The sequence below is a fragment of the Zophobas morio genome, unplaced genomic scaffold, assembly GCF_036711695.1.
Source record: "Zophobas morio isolate AGI-343-1 ecotype UQ-CSIRO unplaced genomic scaffold, CSIRO_AGI_Zmor_V1 ptg000016l, whole genome shotgun sequence".
Classification (NCBI taxonomy): Eukaryota; Metazoa; Arthropoda; class Insecta; order Coleoptera; family Tenebrionidae; genus Zophobas; species Zophobas morio.
Genome location: NW_026972121.1, coordinates 7823127 through 7847504, shown reverse-complemented (window position 1 = coordinate 7847504; position 24378 = coordinate 7823127). Strand labels below are relative to the sequence as shown.

The 24378-nt window shown below is 33.0% G+C and overlaps 2 protein-coding genes and 1 long non-coding RNA gene across 3 annotated transcripts; 2 read left to right on the top strand and 1 right to left on the bottom strand.

The window, feature by feature from the left end:
• The first annotated feature begins 4389 nt into the window (after positions 1-4389).
• LOC135129647 (uncharacterized) lies at positions 4390-5512 on the top strand. Its single transcript, XR_010280620.1, has 3 exons — positions 4390-4677; positions 4732-4893; positions 4950-5512. It is a non-coding gene; the product is annotated as an uncharacterized LOC135129647 (long non-coding RNA).
• Positions 5513-8828: 3316 nt separating this feature from the next.
• LOC135129455 (zinc finger protein 142-like) lies at positions 8829-10447 on the bottom strand. Its single transcript, XM_064056606.1, has 2 exons — positions 10371-10447; positions 8829-10321 (listed from the first exon to the last, which is right to left on the bottom strand). Exon 2 carries the CDS (start codon positions 10236-10238, stop codon positions 8898-8900), a length of 1341 nt encoding a protein of 446 aa, XP_063912676.1. The 5' UTR covers positions 10239-10321; positions 10371-10447; the 3' UTR covers positions 8829-8897.
• Positions 10448-20651: 10204 nt separating this feature from the next.
• On the top strand, positions 20652-22003 carry LOC135129383 (zinc finger protein 711-like). Its single transcript, XM_064056534.1, has 2 exons — positions 20652-20832; positions 20886-22003. The coding sequence occupies exon 2, from the start codon at positions 20897-20899 to the stop codon at positions 21893-21895; it is 999 nt and encodes a 332-aa protein (XP_063912604.1). The 5' UTR covers positions 20652-20832; positions 20886-20896; the 3' UTR covers positions 21896-22003.
• The last annotated feature ends 2375 nt before the right edge of the window (positions 22004-24378 follow it).

Here is a 24378-nt window from a genome sequence, read left to right as displayed (position 1 = left end):
ATACCATCAGGACCCTGAACATTGTTCGATTTAATTCTGTTGATAGCTTCAAGCACTTCATTTTCACTTATGATAGACACATTTATGTTCACATTTGTATTGTCATATTTAACTTTGTTAAGGTTACAGCTAGAACTAGGGATATAGGTTGATTCATAAAATTGTGCAAACGCATTAGCAATATTTTTTGCTCCTGTTACAACAGTATCACCAAGAGTCACACAAGATGGTATCCCGGTGTGTCGTCTTTTACGTCGTATATAACCCCAAAAAGTTGACGGATCTGTGTTAATCATGTCTTCAGAATTCTTGATAAATGCATTATAAGCTATTGATATTTCTCGCTTAATGCTACGTCTCAATTCCCTGAATGCAAGCGCATCAGCTGTATTTCCGTACTTTAAATATCTCCTTCTAAGCTGATTTTTTGAACGAACCTGCCGAATAATTTCAGGTGAAAACCATGCAGGGTAGGTATATTCCCTTTTTTTATACATAGGTATGTGTTTATCGAACAGTTTATATATTAGATCATAAAATAAGCAACAGGCAGAGTTAATATCAGTGGATTTATTAAGGAGAGACCAATCAGTATTTAGAATATCCTCATATAGATTAAGAAAACTGGCCTTACGAAAATTGTAACTGGTTCCATTAGACGCTGCTTTCAGAAAATTGCTTGATGATATGTTATTCACAAATACACCTACATGGAGAGAAGGATGACGTGGATCTTCATCTACAAATGGATCATCAGAAGTTAATACTGAACAGCACATATTGGATAAGACGATGTCAAGAAGCCGATTATCACAATTTAAAATGGTATTAAACTGTTTCAGTTCAAACATTTTCATAAAATTACACAATTCCAAACTTTTTATACAATGAGGATTACTAAGAGATGAAAAAAATTCAGGTATATTAAAGTCACCAATTATAAGAATATTGGAGTCATCCAACAGCTCTAACGTTACAAACGCCTCAAAGATTAATTGATAGTAATCTAATGCCAACGAAGGAGGAATATATAGGACAAATATTGTGATAGATAAAGAAGCAATCAACACCTTAACACAGACAATGTCAATAAGGTGAAGGTTATTAAAAGGAGTGTTAGATAGATTAATTTCAGTATAATGGAGTCCCAATCTAATCGCAATAAGCACACCACCACCTGTCTGTTTGTTGGTACGCAACAAGTCTCTGTCCCTTCTAATGATTTCATAGTTTTGGTCAAAGACTTCACTGTCATTAACTCCACTGTGCAGCCATGTCTCAGAAAGTGCGATTAAATCATAGGCACAGGCAGCTACAGCATTGGAGAACCGCAACAGCTTGGAATTGAGACCACGAACATTTTGATAATAGAGAGATATATTTCCTTTATCTACACTCTTGTTCGATATTGCTGGAGATGATGCTGATGAGGAAGAAATTAAGTTAGGAAAATAGTTTAATTGCTACAAGCTAGATATCCCAAAGACATCTAACTTGATTTTCTCAATAGTCCGTTTATAAAAAAAACAGTTGTTAATGTCCCAGCAAGCATGGGAAATGTCCTCATCACTTAAATTGTCTTTAATTTGAATGCTAACACAGTTGATACATCGCAGTTGTTCATTAGTAGCATGACAATCATTTACCCTATGTGGACCAGAGCACCTAGGGCAAGAGATTTTTTTTTTTACAAGTCTTTAACGAATGATTAAGACCATTACAATTAAAGCATCTAATTACATCAATAGCGTCATAGATGTTACAACCATCAAGCCCAATTAGGCAATGACCATAAAGAAGAGCATTTTTGTATGTAGAGATGTTAACCTCTAATATGACTTGAAAATAATTATTACGATTTTTTATAGGAAAGTATTTAAGAATTTTGCACTGAGAAGATTCACTGAAGATATGTTTATTTTGTTTAATAAGAAATGGAATTATCTGTTGCTCATCAATATCACTGGATATGCCAGAAATGCGCAGCTTCGGTTTTGGAGTCTTTAAGTCGCTTATTTCATACTTATCACTCAAGTCTTTTAACTGAGATAATTTTTTGAGTTCACTAGGATGTTCACAATTAAGAACTATACCACCATTTTTAATAAATTTAACTTTTGCAATGCCCGGTTCACTATCAGGTTGAATGTTGGATATGATATCAGATTTGGTTTTTGCTATGGTTTGCGTAACGTCCTTAGGTCTTATTACAACTGCAGTAGTATTTTTAAGAGTGTCTGAATAGGAAGGAGACTTTACGGTATCAGTGACAACCTGAGGGACTTCAACATGCAACTTTGCAGTTAGTTTGGAGATTTCTTCTCGGAGCTTCGTATTTTCATTTTTTAAATCGGTAATTTGTTGCCTAAGTATGAAAAAGTTTTTATTAACGGCAGAGGAAAAGTCATTGAAGATAGTTGCTAGTGTATCGGGCAGTATATTCAGACTGTCACTAGTTACAGAACTTGGAATAGAAGCAGTTAACTCATTTTTTTGACAATCATCAACCGTAAGAGAGGATGTACTGCATAGACTACAACTCCATTCATTAATTAATCTACTTTCTTTCAATGAAGAAAATGCAGATTTGCTAAGGTTAACACATGATATGTGATAGTTCGCACCACATGTTTGCCGACAGTTAATATACTCATCATTCCTCCCTATATTTTTATTGCATTTCTTACACCTAATCGCCATTTCTTACAAACCCCCAGAGGGGGTTATATGATACGCCAATATTATATCAAATCAAAGATAGTAAATAATGCAAGTCAACCTCAGTTCAGTAGAAAAAGATACAGTAAGAAATTTATCGGGTGGACTAAATCATTCACATCTACGTTAAAAACCTCAGTCAGCTATACCACAGAAAAAGTTACGATAAGATATTATAACCACAATTAGACGGGACAAGAAGTGATTTTTACTTCATTAATCATAAAAAAAAGGCGATGTTCTAATTACCACCTTAACTGCTGCATGAAACGCTTTCTAACGGCACCACTTTTTAGTATAAATTACAACGAAAAACCCACTAAATCACAGAACATTGGAGAGCTAAGCGCTTGGTTGTACACTCACACTCACGTTCACACACATATAATACATTTTAATATGCCTTCCATCGACTGGACCGCCACTTCCTAGCAGTCTCGCGATACTTCTTCGCAATTACTTATAGACATGACTAATAATTCACATGTTAATCAAATTGTGTCTCAACGGACTCGTTACAGGCCTAATCAGCAACCCTCATTATTAGACTTAATTTTAACTTCTGACAACAGCTCCCTAGCTGACCTGATGTACCTACCTCGAAATTTCATAGTAGAGCCTGATGCAAAGTTTGCCGACATACATTTTGAACCAAATTCCGTCCACATTATGAGATTCAGTTCACTCCTGAGACGGTATTGAAGCTCTTGCAAAAATTGAAAACGACAAAGTCTCCAGGACAGGATTATATAACTGGAAAAGTTCTGAAAGAATGTGCTACCTCCTTATGTGAACCGATTAGTTTTTTGTTTACTCAGTCTTTTAACTCTGGTACTTTACCTCCCGATTGGTTGACAGATTTCGTCAAGCTCATATTTAAGAAGGGAGATAAATTTTCACGTTCAAGTTTCTTCTGGACAACAGAATTATTCCCGTTGAACAACATGGGTTTATTCCTGGTAAATCAGTTGTTACCAATTTGCTTTGTTGTTTATCAGATTGGACAAGGAATTCTGAAACAGATATCCCCACTGATATATGTAATATACATAGATGTTTCCCGGGCGTTTGACCGTGTGCCTAAACGTCGTCTTCTCCATAAGTTGCATTATTTTGGAATACGAGGGAAACTTTTGCATTGGATCGATGCGTTCCCCTCTAATCGTACCCTAGTAGCAAGCAATATTTTTCTAATATTTATACAAGAATGATATAATATTAAATGTTGACTAGATATTACAAATATTTTTATAATATTCATTTTATATTTATAAATTTATATATGAATTTCAACATATATTACATATTTATGAAACGTCTTTTTATCAAGATACCGAACAACAAAAATGAAAAAAAAAGTACCATGTTGTAGGTAACTTATTTCATAGGATTTATATTGGAGCAATATTAAAAATTGATTTGAAAAAATACCAGCTATTGTGAAATTGACACTATTCGAAATCTGGCTTTGCACACTATTAATTGCTCATTAAAAAGTAATATTTTTTTTATTTTTGCGAACAAAAAATAACAATTTTATTCATCATTTTTATAAAACTTACTTAAATTTGCGTTTCATCTACAGATGCGTTTGCTCTGCTGGAACGCGTTTGCGCATTGTGCAACATGTACATATTTTCTGTTATTGTTGGTGGTTCAAAAAGTATTTTGTGTAAGTTCATGGTGTTTGTCCTATTGTGAATTGTGATTATCGGTACTGCGATAAATTCAGAATACTGTAGTAGATACCGTTTTGTCAAGAAAGCAGTACTAAACCTACATAACCTCACTTCTACATGTAATGCAGAAAATGCAATTTCTCATAAGAGGTTTAATATTTCTGAATATAAGGATATTATGAATGTAGAGACAAAATGATGAATGTCCGGGCGCAACTAAAAAAAAAAAGAAGAAATCGAGTTAGAAATTGTGCGAGATACGCAGAAATTGGATGAATTGGTAAGCATTTATTATTATTATTATTAACTCCTAGTATTTATAAACTGGTTTCAGACAGATAATAATGTTTATTTGTCAGGAAGAGAAGACGTAAAAAAACATGTATGCAATTTTGAAGAAATTATTAATAATGAACCAAATTGCTTTCAAGTTTTCAGGGCAAGGAAAAAAATAAGCTCTCTTTTAGTGAACTCACAATTAACAAGGCTACAATATGTCAAGTTATGTGATTTCCTAAAAATTACGAACTTTGTAAGTTAATTTAATTGTAGGTACCACACGGAAACGTCACAAAAACGCCACAACTACTGAAATTTAAAAAATGGTAGGACCTCATTAAGCGCAGACAAAAGCAAGAATGAATTCTCATCGAAAAAAACATGAGGTATGATTTTTTTTATTTTAATTAATTATATCGCTTTTCAATGAATTGGTTATAGAGCAAATAATTATTAAATAAATATTTCTGTATAACGATTGTAATGTAGCAGAACATTGTTAATTCCATTGACAATGTATTTTTATTTCATTGTAAGTTGGCAGTGTAGTTTTATGTTTAAAAAATTTATATTGTGTTTCACATCAGGTGATTTTTTAAATTTATGCTCTGGTTGCCCATGAAGCCTATGCCAGCAGTTTCAGTTTCACTGCTGAGATAAGTGTCATGGGTAACTACAGCAGAAATAAAAAAAAATCACCTGGTACAAATTTTCAACGAATTGGTTCTAGGACAAATAATTTTTAAATGTATAAATATTGCCGCAACGTTTCAAATACACTGTTATTTCCAGTGACAATGTTTTTTTGTGTTTAATAAATTTTATATTGTATTCCATGCAAGTTTTTTTATATCCCCTTTCATATGAAGAACATTTATGATAAAATGTTCTGAACTAAATAAGTATTAAACATTGAAAATAAATATATATTCAATATTTAAAACCAATACTGATTTTCTAAAAAAAAATCTGTCGTTACCCATATTATTTAAATGTTAGAAGTTCAATATTTATTACATATAAAATGTTACTGGGGTAGCTTCACAATTAAGGTTGGGGACGCTTGCAGTTCAATTACTAGGGTTTTAAGTGGTGTGTCGCAAGGATCAGTTCTTGGTCCACTCTTATTTACAGTTTATGCAGCCGACCTAGGTGTTCGATTGAAATCTCCTTTTGTGATGTTTGCTGATGACTTAAAAATTTATAATTCAGCGAATAATCATCTAGTTTTGTGTAAGGATCTTTTAGCAGTCCATACTTGGTCAAGTGAATGCTTACTGTCACTTAACATCGACAAGTGTAAAGTGTTGTCTGTTGGAGCAAACAATCCAAGACATCTGTATTACATTAATAACGTTGAGCTCAGTAGGCATGAATCCTGTATTGACCTGGGTGTTCTGGTAACTTCCACTTTATCATGGTCCAAGCATATTAGTCAAGTTACAAGAAAAGCCAGTAAAGTACTTTACTTCATAAGTAAAATATAAAAGTGATCCGTTAACTTTTTCCAAATTGTTTAAAACATATGTTAGGCCGATCTTACGACAAAGATCTTCTCGAGTCTGTTCATAGACGAGCTACGCTCCGATAAAGCATTTATTTCCTCTCAATACAGACGGACGAACACGAGGGCATTCATACCAACTTCTTAAAGACCAGTTTCGGACCACTGTTAGACAGTTCTTCATTGTTAACCGAGTGTTTAATGCCTGGAATTCTCTACCTACAGAAGTTGTACAAAGTACAAATACAGCCACCTTTAAAATGAAGTACGATAATCATATTATTGACGAAAACCTTAATCGTAGTTAAACATATCTACTTCGAAAGTTTATTTATTGAGTACTCCCATTAGTGAGCGCGGGCATAACAGGTAGTAACCTCTGCCCGATCGCATTTTACAATAATAATAATAATAATAATTTCCCAAAGGATTTATTCGGCAAAATTTTGAGATGACGTAATCAATTTTTTTGGGTTGATAAACAGATACATTTTGATTAAAATGTTTCCATGCTTACAATAACTTCAAAACGTGTACAAGATTTAAAAATATTCAGTTTTGCAAATCTTGATTTAATAAATAAAATAAATTGACTCAGTCATTAATTTTTTTGTGGCACCCCGTATAAGCAAATTAAAAAAATCAGTCACAGTTCATTTTCTTTTTAAACAGATGCGCATGTACTTTTTGTCTGCCACCGCCGCTTATTCGGGCCAAGCAACATCTGTACGTGCTTAATGGCCGAATTCTTTGCGGGACGGTTACTTCGCCGATAAGCAAATGGACACGATTCGGCAAAATTTTGAAATGACATCATCAATTTTTTGGGGTGGATACACAGGTACATTCTGATTAAAAAGTTACCATGCTTACAACAACCCCAAAGCACCCCAAAGCGTCTGAAAGATTTCAAAGTATTCAGTTTGCAATTCTTGATTCAATTAATAAAATAAATTGATTCAGTCATTAATTTTTTTGAGACACCCTGTATAAGCAAATCTAAAAAATTGGTCTAAAGAGTTTAGACAGTACTTCCCTCGCTGTCGGAAACGTGACGCAGTAGATTTCATTTTTTTTGTCACCCGGTATATGCAAATTCAAAAAATATTATAACCTTAAAACATCTGCAAGATTTCAAAGCATTCGGTTTTGTAGTTCCTGATTAAATCAATAAAATACATTTACCCATTCATTAATTTTTTTAAGTCACCCTGCATATGGAAATCGAAAAAATTTGAATGGAAATTATAAATGACAAGAAGAGACTCACCATATTTTGTACATTTTAGATAGGATTTATTCGGCAACATTTTGTGGTGACGTCATAATTTTTTTAGGGGGATGAGCAAATACATTTTGATCAAAAACTTACCATGCTTATGATAACTTTAAAACACCTTCAAGATTTCAAAGCATTCGGTTTTGTAGTTCCTGAGTAAATCAGTAAAATAAATGTACGCATTCATTAATTTTTTTGAGTCACCCTGTATATGCAAATCCAAAAAATTTGAATGAAGTGATAGATCACAAGTACAGACTCATCATATTTTGTACATTTCAGATAGGATTTATTCGGCAAACTTTTGAGCTGACGTCATCAAGTTTTTGGAGGGGATAACCAAATATATTTTGACTAAAGACTTACGATGCTCTTCATAGCCTTAAAACATCTGCAAGATTTCAAAGCATTCGGGTTAGCAGATTCAAAATTAAATTTCAAAATGTTGTTTTATAATTTTGATTTTTTTTTCCAAAAATCTGGACGTTTCGGGTGAAAACTCAATTGGGAGTTGTAAACTACATGTGTAGGACTATGTTATTTTATACAATTTAAAACCCATTTACTACGTACAATTTTGAAGTGACGTCATCGCATTAGTGGTGGGGATGATTACAGATATTTTGATTATCGTTTTACCATCTACATGATATTCTTGATATACATACATATACATCAAAATTTGACAACAATCAGTCCAGTACTTTCGGAGATTATCTGTCTAATAAAAATCCGGACAGACAGACGGAAACGGGGGACCTATTTCTTCGTCCTGTTGGGGTAATGAAGGGTCGAGAAAACGTAAAAGTAAAGAATCGGCCGACGGACTCGATTACATTACAATACTTTCTTTGCTTACGCTTGGGAAGTAAAAAGACAAAGACAGAAAATGTCCGTGTCATAGCTCTTTTCTAAAGTATATCCAGAGACTAGTTTAAACCTGTTCTCGATATCTGCCAGGAGTAAACAGATTTGTTAAAAAAAACCTCTGTTCGGAACGAACCGTTGACTAGGGAAGTCTTAAAACTGTAATGAAAATATTTACTTCTGCTTCCAATTCTACATTACATTTCTTACCTTTTAAAATTTTGAGTTTTTAATGAAATACCGTTTATTCTGTTATCATTTCATTGGTTTGAAATCTTTATGTTTCACTTAATCTCCAAATTTATTATTAGTAAAAACTGTGGTCAATAGACGTCACCACTAGGAACACTGTCCACCGCAAACTTATTAATCTTCCTCCGCTGCACTCCAGAGGGAAGAGGCGGATTAAAAGTTCGCTATGCACTGTCATCAGTACAATTTTAACGATGAAAAAGGAAAAACCGGTAGGTCCGTATGGGGTTGGCGATGGTACAACCAAAAAAACAGAAAAATTAAATTTATTTAAAAAACTTTCTGCATATCGTTATATTGCTACATTCATTTTAATCTTCTATTGGTCCAGATGGCGATTACGTATATGTCTTCTCAAGCCTGATTTTTCTTTAGATTTAAAAACACACTTTTCACATTTATACCACATAATATCATTTGCATCCACATGACGCACTCTAATATGCCTTTTTAAAGTAGACATATTTTTAGCTCTGTATGGACAAGTTTCACATTCATACCATTTAATATGGCATTCATCCAAATGGTGTGCATTAATGTGTTTTTGCAATTGGCAGTTTGTTTTGGTTTTGAAGGGGCATTGATGACATTCATACCATTTAATCTGGTGCTCGTCCAAATGCCGCCTATAGATGTGCTCCTTTAAATAAGCCGTGCTTTTCGTTTTGTAAGGGCACTGGTCACATACGCACCATTTGATGTTTTTTTCGTCCAAATGACGTCTATTCATGTGCCTTTTTAAAGCATATTTCCCTTTAGCTTTATATGAACACTGATTACAATCATACCATTTGATATTTTCTTCATCAAGATGATTTGTCTTCACGTGACTTGTTAACTGGGACTTTACTTTGGCTTTATAAGGACATTTTTTGCATTCATACCATTTAACATCATTTTCATCAGAATGTCGAAAAATTATATGGGTTTTTAACGATTCTTTGCGTTTGGTTTTGAATGGACATTTTTTGCATTTGTTCCACTCAATATCCTGTTCTTTTAAATGATGCACAACTCTGTGTCTTTTCATATTGTAATTTGTTTTAGCTTTGTATGGACACATTTTACACTCATACCATTTAGCACTTTGATCATCTAAATGAATCGCATTTATATGCCTTCTTAAAGTGGAGTTGTCTTTAGTTTTAAATAGACAGTTTTTGCAATTATACCACTTAATATCTGGTTTATCCAGATGTGAAATTAAGTATCTTTTCAAATCTTTGACCACATTGTTTTCAACATCATTTACACAATCAAATTCTTGGGGAGTTCCTTTTTGATCAAAACATGTAACAGCATGTTGGAGCTGTTTAACTAGAGAATGTGTTTCAAAGTTGCATTTTTGACAAACATAGTTCTGAATGATGAATTCTTCATCTGGTGAATCTTTCCAGTTTTTTGTTTTGATGTTATGATGCTTCCTAAAGTGGTACTTGAAAAGAACTGTAAAGTAAGTTTGGAAACCACAGTCCTTGCAACAATAAGATTCAACAGAGGCGTCTTCACAGTTAAAAGGTAACAAAGAAGTACGATGGCGCCGAACGTGGTTCACCATAAAAAGCATCGATGATGTGAAGTATGGACAGACAGTACAGTGGTGCACATTTTTTGGCGAAGATCTCTGGTTAACAAACTTCTTCGAAAATTCATTGAACATTTTACTTTAATGCAATATAAAAGCAAATCTTTTGGATTGTGTCACCAGTGGGTAAACTTCAATATTTACAACTGCGATCTGACCTAAAATCATTATTGTTAAAACTGGAACAATGTTGGTGATTTTCTTTACCAAAATTTAGATAATAGTGTTCAAAGTTTAAATAACGACACGACATAACCTCAATCAACCGAAAGTTGTGGTTATGCAACCCGCAGAACGATATTTCAACTTCAATAACGACAGACGTGGGAAGTAATGTAGACTATGTGCCGCAAAGTGTATAACTGTAACCACAGTATATCAGTAACGAAACTCCAGCAATATTTGCGGAACGGGTGTGGCCTTGTGAGCCCGTTCCCGGGAAACACGAAGATTCAAATATTTCCTAGCATTCGTATAATACTAACAATTGTACACAAAAATAAAAATGGCTGATACTAGTGACATTGGCGATTTTTTTCTTTTTTGTAAATTATATACATATATTCAAGCAAAATATTTTTATTCAATTTTGAAGTTTTAAACTGCGTTTATTAAATCCTTAACAAGTCTGACAAATAAGTTGTTATCCACAAAATTATTATCTCAATTTAAATAAATTCACCTTTGGAATTATAACATAGTTTTTGGCAGTATTCATGATTTAAATTTTTGAAGATTGAATCGCTTTGGAAATAATCAGCGAAATAAATGTCGTCGTGAATTCGAAGGGGCAAATGGGATTTTACGCTGACTTTGTGTTGTTTCATATGTTTTATGACTCTAATTTTGGAACATTTATTCTCAACGTACCTCTCAGAGCGATGTACAAACAAACAAAATGATATTTTATGTAGACTGTTAACTAGTAAACAACTTTGCAAAAACAACTCCTTTGCAAAGTTCTCTTCACTTATAAAACACCAAAAGGTCCATTAAAGGCCAGAGTTCTCTAACCAGTTGCCAGTTTAGTGTGTGTTTGTGTTGCTACACAAAGGGTAAGGATTGATATCTCCAAAAATGTGCATGGTTTCCTAAAATGTTTAAAGTTTTGTTTTTGTTAATATTTTTAAAGTTCAGTTTAATTTTGATGATAAATCGCCCTTTGTATTTTCGATTGGATAACGTTTTGAGTTTTATATTTTTAAAGATTAATTTGTATTAAAATTATTGGTTAAACAGTTATATTGTTTGATGAACGCCGACCACGCAACTATTATAATGTTCCTTACAAAAATTTTGAGTCATGTTACCAATATTGAGTTTTGTTATATTTTTGTTTTATATATATTTTTTAATGCTTTCAAAGATTTGGTTTCATAGTTACAATGTTTTCTTGGATTTATCTAAAAATGATTTAATACTGAAGTTCATTTTTTGTTAATTATATTCGCATGTTAAACTACACTAAAAAATTGTTATACCAAATTATTCTCTTGTAAATTAAATCTCTTTTGTAAATAGTCATTTCTAAATTAAATTTAAGCAAAATGCATTTAGTTGAAGTATTCCCTTTGTCCAGTCACTAAAATGTGTTACCATCATCACGAACCAGCTTACGAACAAATAAATAATATTTTCGCTATATGTCGGGCACAAGGTCCACGACAATAGTTTTACAGTCTTATCTATATTAATAAAAATGAATCACCGAAATGTATGTACGCTCATAACTTGAGAACGACCGCACCGAATTGGACGATTCTTTTTTTTACGTGTTCCTTATCGTCAGGAGAAGGTTTATATGTAAGAATATTTATAAAAAATGAGACAGCTAAAAGATAAAAAAATTTTAAAAATTTTGCACGGGAATCGCCACTTTCAATGAATTTGAATAGTTGGCCATTCCTGACGGACCTGTCGCCTGACTGACGTGTCACACAAAACTATTTCTTCCGTGCGATTGTCAAAAGTATTATTGCATTTCAAGTCGTTGTTTGTTTTTTCGTAACAAAAAACGTCGCTTATTTTAAGAAAAGTGTTCGTTAAAGTGAATTCAGTTACGCATTGCGAAAGTTTCTTATTAATTTTGAACTGCCATTCTATTTACCTATATTCACTTTGTTGGTTTCGACAAAACCTCAAACTTTACCGTTACCGAGGATTTAATTTGAAATTTTCAATATTTTAAAATTCTCAAGACAAAATTTACAGATTTGATTGACTGTGAAAATAATTCTGTGTCGTTTTATGAAGTTCATTACAATGCCGAGAAGACGACAAGCTGACATAGGTCCACGAAGTCAATGAAATGTGCGACGAACTACCTCAGGTGCAAATCCCAATGATTTATTTCATGGGTAATTCGGATACGGAAGTTGATCAGCGTTGTGCTCATAATCAACATAATCAAACACTGAAGCGAGACATTGGGTGGTATGAATAAAACTGAGTAGATACTCATATTCGAAGTACGAAGTACCTACTTCATTATTACTCTTATATACCTGAGCATCTACCCGATGTACTGTGTATCTACTTGCAAACATTGTATCTCCCCGGACACAAATTGAACATTTACGCGTTTTGTGAGCATTTAATCTAAAAATGAGCATCGGCGTGCCAAATGACTATTTGTCCTTATAAATGATAAATTAAATGTAATATATTTATATTTTTGTTTCCTTAAGAATATAGAGTTAGCAAAGTTAGTTGAGTTACAAAAGTCTCTTTTGCTCCACGTTGGCCACCAACGAGCGATTTTCATGATTTTTGTGAAACTTTGCTGGTTTTGAATTTGAATTTTCTGTCCTCGATAGTTGATGCTCAGCAAGAACCACGGGAAGGTCTGGAGCATATCTCGCTAGGAAGGGAGAGGGCTAGGAATTGTTAATGAGGGATAGAACGTTATACAGTACAATACAACGGAAATACAATACAGGTACCTACAATCTAGCTACAATGCAGAATACACTACAGATACAGATACAATTCAGATACAATACAAATGCAAAGTTAGTACCCAATACACCACCGGAAGAAATTGCACCCAAAATTGAGAATGTTGCAAAATGAAAACCCAAGCAAGCACACCGATGGAACTCGGGACGAAATCTATTGGTCGCAGCGCTCACACGCCCAAGGGAGAACGCAGCCGCATAAATCCAAGGTCGTCTTACCTCATTCTCAAAGAACGATGCAACCCAGCGTCTAAGGGCCAAAAGAACCCCCCCAGGCCAAAGCGTCTGACGACATGGAGAATTCAGTCTCGGAACCAAAGAATGCACTGTTGCAAAATTAAAACCCAAGCAAATGCATCGTGAAAACAAAGCATTTGCACCACTGGAGCTAAATTGGCAAGACCCAAGTTAAGTTAGTAACATATACAATATACAGTACAAAATGCTTCAATTACAAAAGTTACAATATACAAATTTCTCCACGTTTGCCGCCAAAGAGCGATGACTGTGCTCGCTCGTTGCTGTTGCCCAGCAAGAACCAAACAATACGAGGAGGTCTGGAGTGCGTCTTGCCATTAAAAGAGAGGACTAGGGTTTGATAGCATGGGTGAAGGACACCGTATTTTGTAAATTTGGACGCCGTAGTTTAAAAATGATGCATACAGTATTTTGTGAATTATGAACGCTGCACTTTGTATATTACAAAGCCGTACTTTATCAGTCCTGAATGCATGTTATTAACAACATATTTCAAAAAAAATCGGGCATTTTTGGAAAAATATCCACTTTCCTTCGTGTTCACAGTACGTAACACAAAACATTTTCGCTAATATTTATTAACAATAAATTAGAAATTCGCGAACACGTGCTACTTTTAAGCCAAAACGGAGCTTCAGTGTTGCTGCTACCAGACCGGAATCAAAACTAAACACAGGGATGGAAAAATTGACCTTTTATCAGGTAGCTCACGTGACAGTGACGTCATCGTACGTCACGATGAGATTGCAAAAATTATTTTTCATATTTTAGATCAGAAATTGTACATTTTCGGGGTTAATTTAACAATGTTTAAACAAACTAATTTGTTTCTGCTAACCTCGTGTTCTTAGGAAGATGGATTTCGGTTTAATTATCATATATTGATAGCTATCATATTTGAACATTATGAATTCTATTAATTATATTTAAATTTTATTTAATTATATCGCGAAAATGTATAGCTTTGACCCACCAACTTCAATCGTTTCGAAAATTTATCCAAAATGTAAACATTGTCGACCAAACGAATCACGGAATCCGATAAATTAAAACTGAAGTCGTACTTACCCTGTTTTCGGTCTTTTTCGGAAAAATATTCATTTTCGTCCGTGTTCACAGCACTGATACAACAAATTTTCCTTAATACGTATTAATAATAAAATTGAAATTCGCTAAAACGCTCCACTTTTACGCCAAAATGACGCAACGATCTTGCCGCCATCAAACAGAAATTAATACTGAACACAAGGGACCGTAAAACGTGACCTTTATACAGGTAGCTCATGTGACATTGACGTCATCGTACGTCACCATGAGACTGCAAAAATTATTTTTCATATTTTGGCCGGGAAAATGCACATTTTCGGGGATAATTTAACAATGTTTAAACAATTTGATTTGTTTTTAATAATTTCGGGCTTTTAGGACAACGAGTTTCGGTTTAATTATCATATATATTTGTGCTTATCATATTTAAACATTATAAGTGATATTAATTATGTTTAAAATTTATTTATTTATATCGTTAAAATGTATAGCTTTGATCAACCGATTTCAATCGTTTCGAAAATGTCCCCAAAATTTAAACAAAGTCGAGTGAACGAATCACGGCATCCGATAAATTAAAACTGAAGTCGTACTTACCCTGTTTTCCGTCTTTTTCGGAAAAATATCCATTTTCGTTCGTGTTCACAGCACTAACACAACATATTTTCCGTAATATGTATTAATAATAAACTAGAAATTCACTAAAACGTTCCACTTTTACGCCAAAATGAAGCGACGATCTTGCCGCCATCAAACAGAAATTAATACTGAACACAAAGGACCGAAACACGTGACGTTTATACAGGTAGCTCAGGTGACAGTGACGTCATCGTACGTCACGATGAGATTGCAAAAATTATTTTTCATATTTTGGCCGGGAAAATGCACGTTTTCGGGGATAATTTAACATTGTTTAAACAAATTGATTTGTTTTTAATAAATTCGGGTTTGTAGGAAAACGAGTTTCGGTTTAATTATCGTATATTGATGCTCATCATATTTAAACATTATAAATATTAATTATGTTTAAAATGTATTTATTTATATCGTGAAAATGTATAGCTTTGATCAACCGATTTCAATCGTTTAGAAAATTTTCCCAAAATTTAAACATAGTCGACCGAGCGAATCACGGAATCCGATAAATTAAAACTGAACTCGAACTTACCCTGTTTTCGGTCCTCTTCAGAAAAATATCCATTTTCGTTCGTGTTCACAGTACTAATACAACACATTTTCACTATTATTTGTTAATAATAAATTAGAAATTCGTGAAAAGAGCCCTACTTTTAAGCCAAAACGGACTCTGATGTTGCTACCACCAAACCAAAATCAAAAGTATACGCAGAGGACCGAAAAATGTAACCTTTTATCAGGTAGCTCACGTGACAGTGACGTCATCGTACGTCACGATGAGATTGCAAACATTATTTTTCATATTTTAGATCAGAAATTGTACATTTTCGGGGCTAATTTAACAATGGTTAAACAAACTAATTTGTTTTTGCTAACCTCGTGTTCTTAGGAAAATTGTTTTCGGTTTAATTATCACATATTAATAGTTATCATATTTAAACATTATGAATTATATTATGTTTAAATTTTATTTAATTATATCGCGAAAATGTATAGCTTTGACCCACCAACTTCAATCGTTTCGAAAATTTTTCCAAAACTTAAACATTGTCGAATAAACGAATCACGGAATCCGATAAATTAAAACTGAAGTCGTACTTATCTCGTTTTCGGTCCTTTTCGGAAAAATATCCATTTTCGTTCGCGTTCACAGCACTAACACAACATATTTTCCGTAATATTTATTAATAATAAAGTAGAAATTCGCTAAAACGCTCCACTTTTACGCCAAAATGAAGCGACGATCTTGCCGCCATCAAACAGAAATTAATACTGAACACAAAGGACCGCAAAACGTGACTTTTATATAGGTGGCTCACGTGACCTTTAAACAGGTAGCTCACGTGACATTGACGTCATCGTACGTCACCATGACACTACAAAATTTATTTTTCATATTTTGGCCGAGAAAATGCACATTTTCGGGGATAATTTAACACTGTTTCAACAAATTGATCTGTTTTTAATAAATTCGGGTTTGTAGGAAAACGAGTTTCGGTTTAATTATCGTATATTGATGCTCATCATATTTAAACATTATAAATGATATTAATTATGTTTAAAATTTATTTATTTATATCGTGAAAATGTATAGCTTTGATCAACCAGTTTCAATCGTTTCGAAAATATTCCCACAATTTAAACATAGTCGACCGAGCGAATCACGGAATCCGATAAATTAAAACTGAACTCGAACTTAACCTGTTTTCGGTCCTTTTCAGAAAAATATCCATTTTCGTTCGTGTTCACAGTACTAATACAACACATTTTCACTATTATTTGTTAATAATAAATTAGAAATTCGTGAAAAGAGCCCTACTTTTAAGCCAAAACGGACTCTGATGTTGCTACCACCAAACCAAAATCAAAAGTATACGCGGAGGACCGAAAAATGTAACTTTTTATCAGGTATCATATTTAAACATTATAAGTGATATTAATTATGTTTAAAATTTATTATATAATTTATATCATGCAAATGTATAGCTTTGATCAACCGACTTCAATCTTTTCGAAAATTTTCCCAAAATTTAAACATTGTCGAGTGAAGGAATCACGGAATCCGATAAATTAAAACTGAAGTCGTAAGATAATTAGCTTTTATTTATGCATAAATTGTGCAGTGCGTTCTTTCTAACACTGACCATAGAGATTCCCAACTCAAGGTGTCTACCCCATACTAACTTATATTTTGGTGACTCGATTTTTGCCTTGATGGTTGAACACTGTCACTGTTTTCCGTTTTTGTTGGATCGAGATACTACTTGAGCATCAACTGTTACCTACCGAAGTATTAGCATCATCTAGAAAAACTAGAAATATTTTGATTTGATATTCGAGTCGATACTTCGTATTTCGAGTATGAGCATCTACTGAGTTTTATTTATATCAACCATTGTCAAAAATTTGATCGAATGTTGTTTCGACAGAACTTCCTTCGCACCAAAAGTATAATGAAACATATTCAGCATTTTCGAGTTGAGTCTTTTCTTCACACAATTTTGTGATGACCTAATCAACATTTACGATCAACACGTCTACCACCTTGGATTGGTGCAGTGTAATACTAAAAATAACTGTACTGTATTCTTAACAATTTACCATGCTTACAATAACTTTAAAACGTCTGCAAGATCTCAAAGAAGTCATTTCTTCAACTCTTGAGTTATTCTCTAAAATAAATTGAATGATCCATACATTTTTTTGAGTCACTGTAAAAGAAAATCTAAAAAATATGAATGCAATAATAAATTACGAAAATATATTGATGATATTTTGCACATTTTAGATAGTATTTATTCGGCAAAATCTTGAGATGACGTCATCAAGTTTTTGGGCTTGATAAACAGATATATTTTGATTAAAAACCTACCATGTCAAACAGTAACTTCAAAACGTCTGCAATATTTCAAAATTCAGTTTTGAAATTCTTGATTCAATCAATAAAATAAATTGACTTAGTGATTAACTTTTTTGAGACACCCCTTATAAGCAAAACTAAAAAATATGAATGGAATGATAAATCACAAGTATAGTCTCATCCTATTTTGGACATTTAAATTTTTATAAAATGAGACACTCCTGTACTTGTGGTTTATGAATCTGTGTTCAGTTTTGACCCTAAATCATGGTACAACAAGACCGATTGTAGTCAAATTTTGTATGGCCAAACATCCAGATTAAAGAAAAAATCAAAATTGAACAACAAAATTTATAATCTAGGTAACTTTGAAATTGCAAAACCGAGTGTTCTGAAATCTGCAAACATTTTATAGTTGTAAACATGGTGAAGCCTAATCTAAAGTTATCCGTTTATCATCAATCAAATTGTCATTTCAAAAGGTCACGAGCCGCCACTGGTAATCGTCCAAAGTTTAAATCCACGAGCCAGCACTGGTACAGCTTCGTCCACTGCATACTCCTGTATTGTGTGGTGCCTATATTAACGTATTTTGACGTTGACGTTTTGACAGGTTACATTTACGCTATTTAATTGTTTTCGTCAATTTTAAATTATCAAATAAACAAATGCTTCTTTACGAGTTTAAAAATCAACTGAATAAAAAATTTTGGTAATTATAAACAAGTGTTTCTGTAGGAAATAGACAAGTCGAAAACTGACGACTTTAATTATTTGAAGAGGTGAGAAAGTCCACTTAGTTTTTGACTATAATTAAGCAGTAATATTTCTTTATGTTTAGATAAAACATGTCTTTTATGGAGTATTCTATGAAGACTGCTAATGAGAAAATAACCTCTAAAAAGGTCCACGACTGCAAAGTTTGTCCAACATCCTTTTTTCTAATGGTTAATCACGTCACACGTCATCATTCACCACCACAGCATTTTAATTGTGAAAATTCCAACATCGAACTTTTCCACTGCAATGATTGCAGTTTCCAAACAGAACTAACACTTCTCTTCAAACATCACATTAAACGTCATTGCGTTATGAGAAAAAGTGAAGCAAATGTAGCAAATGAGGAAGTGGCTATTCACAACTACGTTTGCGAAAAGTGTAGTTTTAAAACACATTTTGCTATAAAGTGGCTTCAGCATGCCATAGCATGTTCAGCAACAAAAGACACTGCAAATGTCACTTGGTACAGTTGCGATATATGTAAGTACAAGTCCAAATACAAATGGAATGTAAAACTGCATAAAACTATAAAACATTCAAGCAATAATGAAACTTGGCATTACTGTACAGAGTGTCCATACAAAGCTAAACATAAACAGTATTTGCGACGCCACCTAAAAACGCATGAATCAAAATTTATTAAATGGTATGAATGCAAAATGTGTCCATATAAAGCTAAACAAAAAATAAACCTAGAGAACCACATAAACGCGCGTCATTTTGATGAAAGAGAAATTGTATGGTATGAATGTGAACAATGCCCACACAAATTTAAACGCAGCGATCATTTAAAAGAACATATTATTGCGAGGCATTCGAGCGAACAAGATATTAAGTGGTTTGTTTGCAAGATGTGTCCATACAAAGCTAAAAGAAATTACGATTTAAAAGTTCATATAAATAGGCGTCACTTGCGAGAGGGGGATATTACGTGGTATGAATGCAAAGTGTGCTCATACAAATCCAAAACTAATAATAATTTGAAGAGACACATGAAGGAGCTCCATTTTCAACATTTGGAGGAACACAGTGTTAAATGGTATGAATGTAAAACGTGTCCTTATAAAGCGAAACAAATGTCTGATTTGAAATGTCACATCAATGTGCACCATCTGGAGGATAAGGATATTAAGTGGTATGAATGTAAAATGTGTACATTTATGAGTAAATATAACTCATCTTTAAATAGACACATAACTACATATCATATAAATAAAACAGATATTAAATAGTGTAAATGTAAGAAAATGCAGTCATTCATCGCAGCGGTGCCTAATTTAAACATAAATTGTGAGTGCTGGTTTTTTGTTGTGTTGTTTTCTACTTTAGAGTCAACAACTAACCCATTATATAATTGAAATTTAAATAAGTGTATTTTAAGATTGTAATAAAATGTTAACCAAAACTGTTTAACTCTCAATTAAGATGTGCACGTAACTTTTTAGACCTTTCAATGTAGCCATCATCAGGAAATTTTAAAAATTACTGGTAAACAAAATTTATCGATCGTTAATTTCTCAGCTTTCAATGAAAAAAGTCATCTTTAGCCTAGTATGCTATAATAGTGTTTTAATTTTGCGCTCTCATTAGAAAAAGTCACGAGCCGCCACTGAAACAGTTTTACAAAACTCTTCTCTTCACAACAAAGACTTCTTTCTTTATATACGTTCTTTATTCTACCGAATGATGAAAAATAGTATCGTTTGATTTAAACACTCATTAGACTGCCCAAACAGCCTTATTTTTATGTTAGAATTTATTTATTTCGTTAAGGCAAACTTTTTCTTTCAAACCGTTTGCCGAAATTGTTATAAATACGAATTAATAAATTGGCAAAACTAAAAAATGCATATTTTTATTAACACCTACTACAATCCATGCCTGCAAAGGTCCAAGTTTTGTGGGTTGCATATATAAAACAAAATCTTCCATTTTTGAGGTTATGTAAGAATAACATTGAAGAATAAACAGTTTGCGAATTTGCTATTAACCAAAATAGAAACAGAAAAGCAACAAAAGACATAAAAGCTGTTTAAACAATATAATAAATCATTTGTGAACAAATTGCAAAACGAAATATAAACCCTTTTTGGTTTTTAATAATCTGAACAATTGTACAGGAGAAAATTAGGTAAGAAAAGATTCACACGCTATTTGTTTCATTAAATATATAAATTACTTTAGGTGTGCTGAATATGTCAAGTATGGAATCTTCCGACACGCACATTTCCGTGAAAATAACCCCCACAAGTGCCCGCGATAGCAATACAACTTGCAAAGATTCACCACTGAAAGATTTTAATTTGCACGAGTCGGACCTGACTTACTATTGCAAAGATTGTGATTTCCAAACAGATACAATCCTTCTTTTCAGACAACACCTGGAAAAATTTCATACAAAGGTAAATAAGGTCGAAAGAGTTTCATATAATTGTCCGAAGTGTTCATACAAAAGTAAACAAAAAGGAACTTTACGAAGGCACGTCATTGCCAGGCATTCAAATGGAAAAGACATCAAATGGTACCAATGTGACGACTGCCCGTACAAAACTAATGAAAAAGCTGCTTTAAATAAACACATTATAGCCCGACATCTGGATGAGCGTGACATCAACTGGTATGAATGTGAAAAGTGTCCCTATAAAGCCAAAGACAGTTCTTCGCTAAAAAGACACGTTAACGTACGGCATTTAGACGAAAAAGATATCAAGTGGTATGAATGCAAACATTGTTCGTACAGAGCTAAACAGAATTCTGATTTGAAAAAACACATAAATGCACATCATTTGGATGGAGAGGAAGTCACGTGGTACAAATGTGAAGCTTGTCCATATAAAACCAAACATCAGCCTAATTTAAAACAGCACGAAAAGGCGCGACATTTAGAAGAAAGCGATATTGAATGGTATGAATGTGAAGAGTGCCCATACAAAGCCAAACAAAAAATTCATTTAAAGAATCACATTAATGCACATCACTTGAATGACGAGGAAATTAAATGGTATTCGTGCAAAAAGTGCGCATACAAAGCCAAGAAAGAATCGAACCTAAAAAGGCATATAAATGCGCAGCATCAGGAAACGCAAGATATTAAGTGGTATAAGTGTGAAAAGTGTCCCTTCAAAGCTAAGCAAAATGTTTACTTAAGAAAACACTTGCGTAGGCGTCATTTAGATGAAGAAGATGTTATTTAGTTGAAATGCATCTTTTGTTTATAATTGTAGTTTTTATCTTTTGGTGACATCATTGTATTCGAACTTGTTGAGATATAAGGATTAAATATACTAGATTTTGTATTAGAAGTCTTACTTGTTACATAAAACCTCATTTTTTTAGATTTGCTTATACAGGTGGCTCAAAAAAAATTAATGAATGAGTCAATTTATTTTATTGATTAAATCAGGAACGGCTCACACCATTTCCCAAAAAAATTGAGAATACACTACTGTTATTTTTAGTATAACACTGCATTAATCCAAGTTGATATACGTGTTCTTGCAAAAAATGTTGATGACGTTATCGCAAAATTGTGTAAACAAAAAACTCAACTCGAAAATGGTGGATAAGTTTCATTGTACTTCAGGAGCGAGCAATTTTTTCATATGTTCTAAGTAAATTCATATATCTAAAATATGGATAGGCTGCTACGTTTCTTAATATTTTATAAATCTATGTTTCTCATTTTATACTTACTTTGTGGTGAATGTTGCGATTTGTAAAATAATGCATATGAGGTTAAAAGGTTCCCAACTAAACATCACATGTATAATGTTGTGTCAACTTTGTCATTATCATCCTCAATTTGCAATAAATTCTAATTTCGATAGTACATTGTACTTACGAGAAATAAATTTGCGATAATCTTAATGGTCAGATATACAAAGTATGAACAGGTGGAATAGTTGGATTATAACTACCTGTCCTAAAAGCCGTTAAGGGAAGTTGTTATCTTATTATTAAAAAGTTTATAATTCTAGAGAATCTACTAATGGTAAAAAAATGAGTTAAAAAAATCACCAGTGCAGTTGGTCAAGTTCATTTGAGTATTATACCGGTTGTCTGAAAAATGGCGAATTAACTTTCCGCTACGCTCTTAACAATCAACTGGTGAGTCTAGCAAAAATAGTAAAAAAAACCCTGCTCACATTTTGGTGGAGTTATAATGATTTTAAAATTGGTTCTTTTGCTACGTTTAACTAAACAACACATTCGTTCTCTTGTCCATGACCACGTTTAATTACCATTTCAGTTAGAATGTACAAATATATGGTTGTGTTGTTGCTGTAATCATTTGATAAAATTCCATTTGACAACAATATTTACCTTATGATGATATAAAATGTCTACGATGTACGGAAAAAATGGTTGAAGGTTATTTCGACAGAACTTATCTCGCTTCTAAAGTACATTAAAACATATCCACCTTTTTCGAAAAATTATAAAATTTGATTTTGCGAATTTAATTTTTTTATGAGAACCCCTATAAGTGAAAATAAAGATATGTATGTATAGAATTTTGTGACGACGTCATCAAGATTTTTGCAAGGTCACGTATATCAGTTTCGATAGGTGCAGTGTAATACTAATTAATAATAACAGTACCTATTGTAGTCTCAAATTTTCGGGAAAAAGGAGTGAGCCCTTCTTGATTTAATCAATTAAATAAATTGACTCATTCACTAAATTTTTTAAGCCACCCGCTATAAGCAGTTCTAAAAATTGGTCTAAAAAGTTTAGACGGTACTTCCCTCGCTGTCGAAAACGTGACGACTGCATGCCTATTATGTTTTTTTTTCGCAGTAGATTTCAAAGCATTTGGTTTTGTAGTTCCTGAGTAATTTAATAAATTTACGCATTCATTATTTTTTTGTGGGTCACCTGTATATGCAAATCCAAAAACTATGAATAGTATGATAAATTACAAGTACAGACTCATCATATTTTGGATATTTTAGATAGGATTTATTCGGCAAACGTTTGAGCTGACGTCATCAATTTTTTGGAGGGGATATTTTGACTAAAAATTTATTATGCTTTTTATAACCTTAAAACATCTACAAGATTTCAAAGCATTTGGTTAGCGTTTTACTATCTACATGATATTTGTAATATAAATACAAAATTTGACAACAATCGGCCCGGTACTTTCGGCAGGGAACGGCAGACGGACGGACAGACGGAAACGGGAGACCTATTTCTTCTCGATTACAATACTTCCTTTGCTTACGCTCGGGAAGTAAAAAATATGAATGCAGTGTTAAATAGTAAACCACAAAGTATAGACTCATCATATTTTGCATTTATTTTGTAGGATTTAATCGGCAAAATTTTGAGGTGGCTTCTTTGGGGGGATAAATAGATACATTTTGATAACAAATTTACCATGCTTGCGATAACTTTTAAACGTCTGCAAGACTTGAGAGCATTCGGTTTTGCAGTTTCTAATTTAATCAATAGAACAAATTGGACTCATTCGTAATTTTTTTTTGAATCACATGTACAAGTACTAAAAATATGAATGCAGTGATAATTCACAAATATAAATTCATCATATTTTGCAGGATTTATTTGTCAAAGTTTTGAGATGACGTTATCAGTTTTTGAGGGGGAATAAACAGATATACATATTTTGATTAAATATTTACCATGTTCTCGGTAACTTTGAAATGTTTGCATG

Coding starts and splice junctions, on each gene's coding strand:
- LOC135129455 (XM_064056606.1), bottom strand. CDS start 10,238: ATGTTCAATGAATTTTCGAAGAAGTTTGTTAACCAGAGATCTTCGCCA.
- LOC135129383 (XM_064056534.1), top strand. CDS start 20,897: ATGTCAAGTATGGAATCTTCCGACACGCACATTTCCGTGAAAATAACC.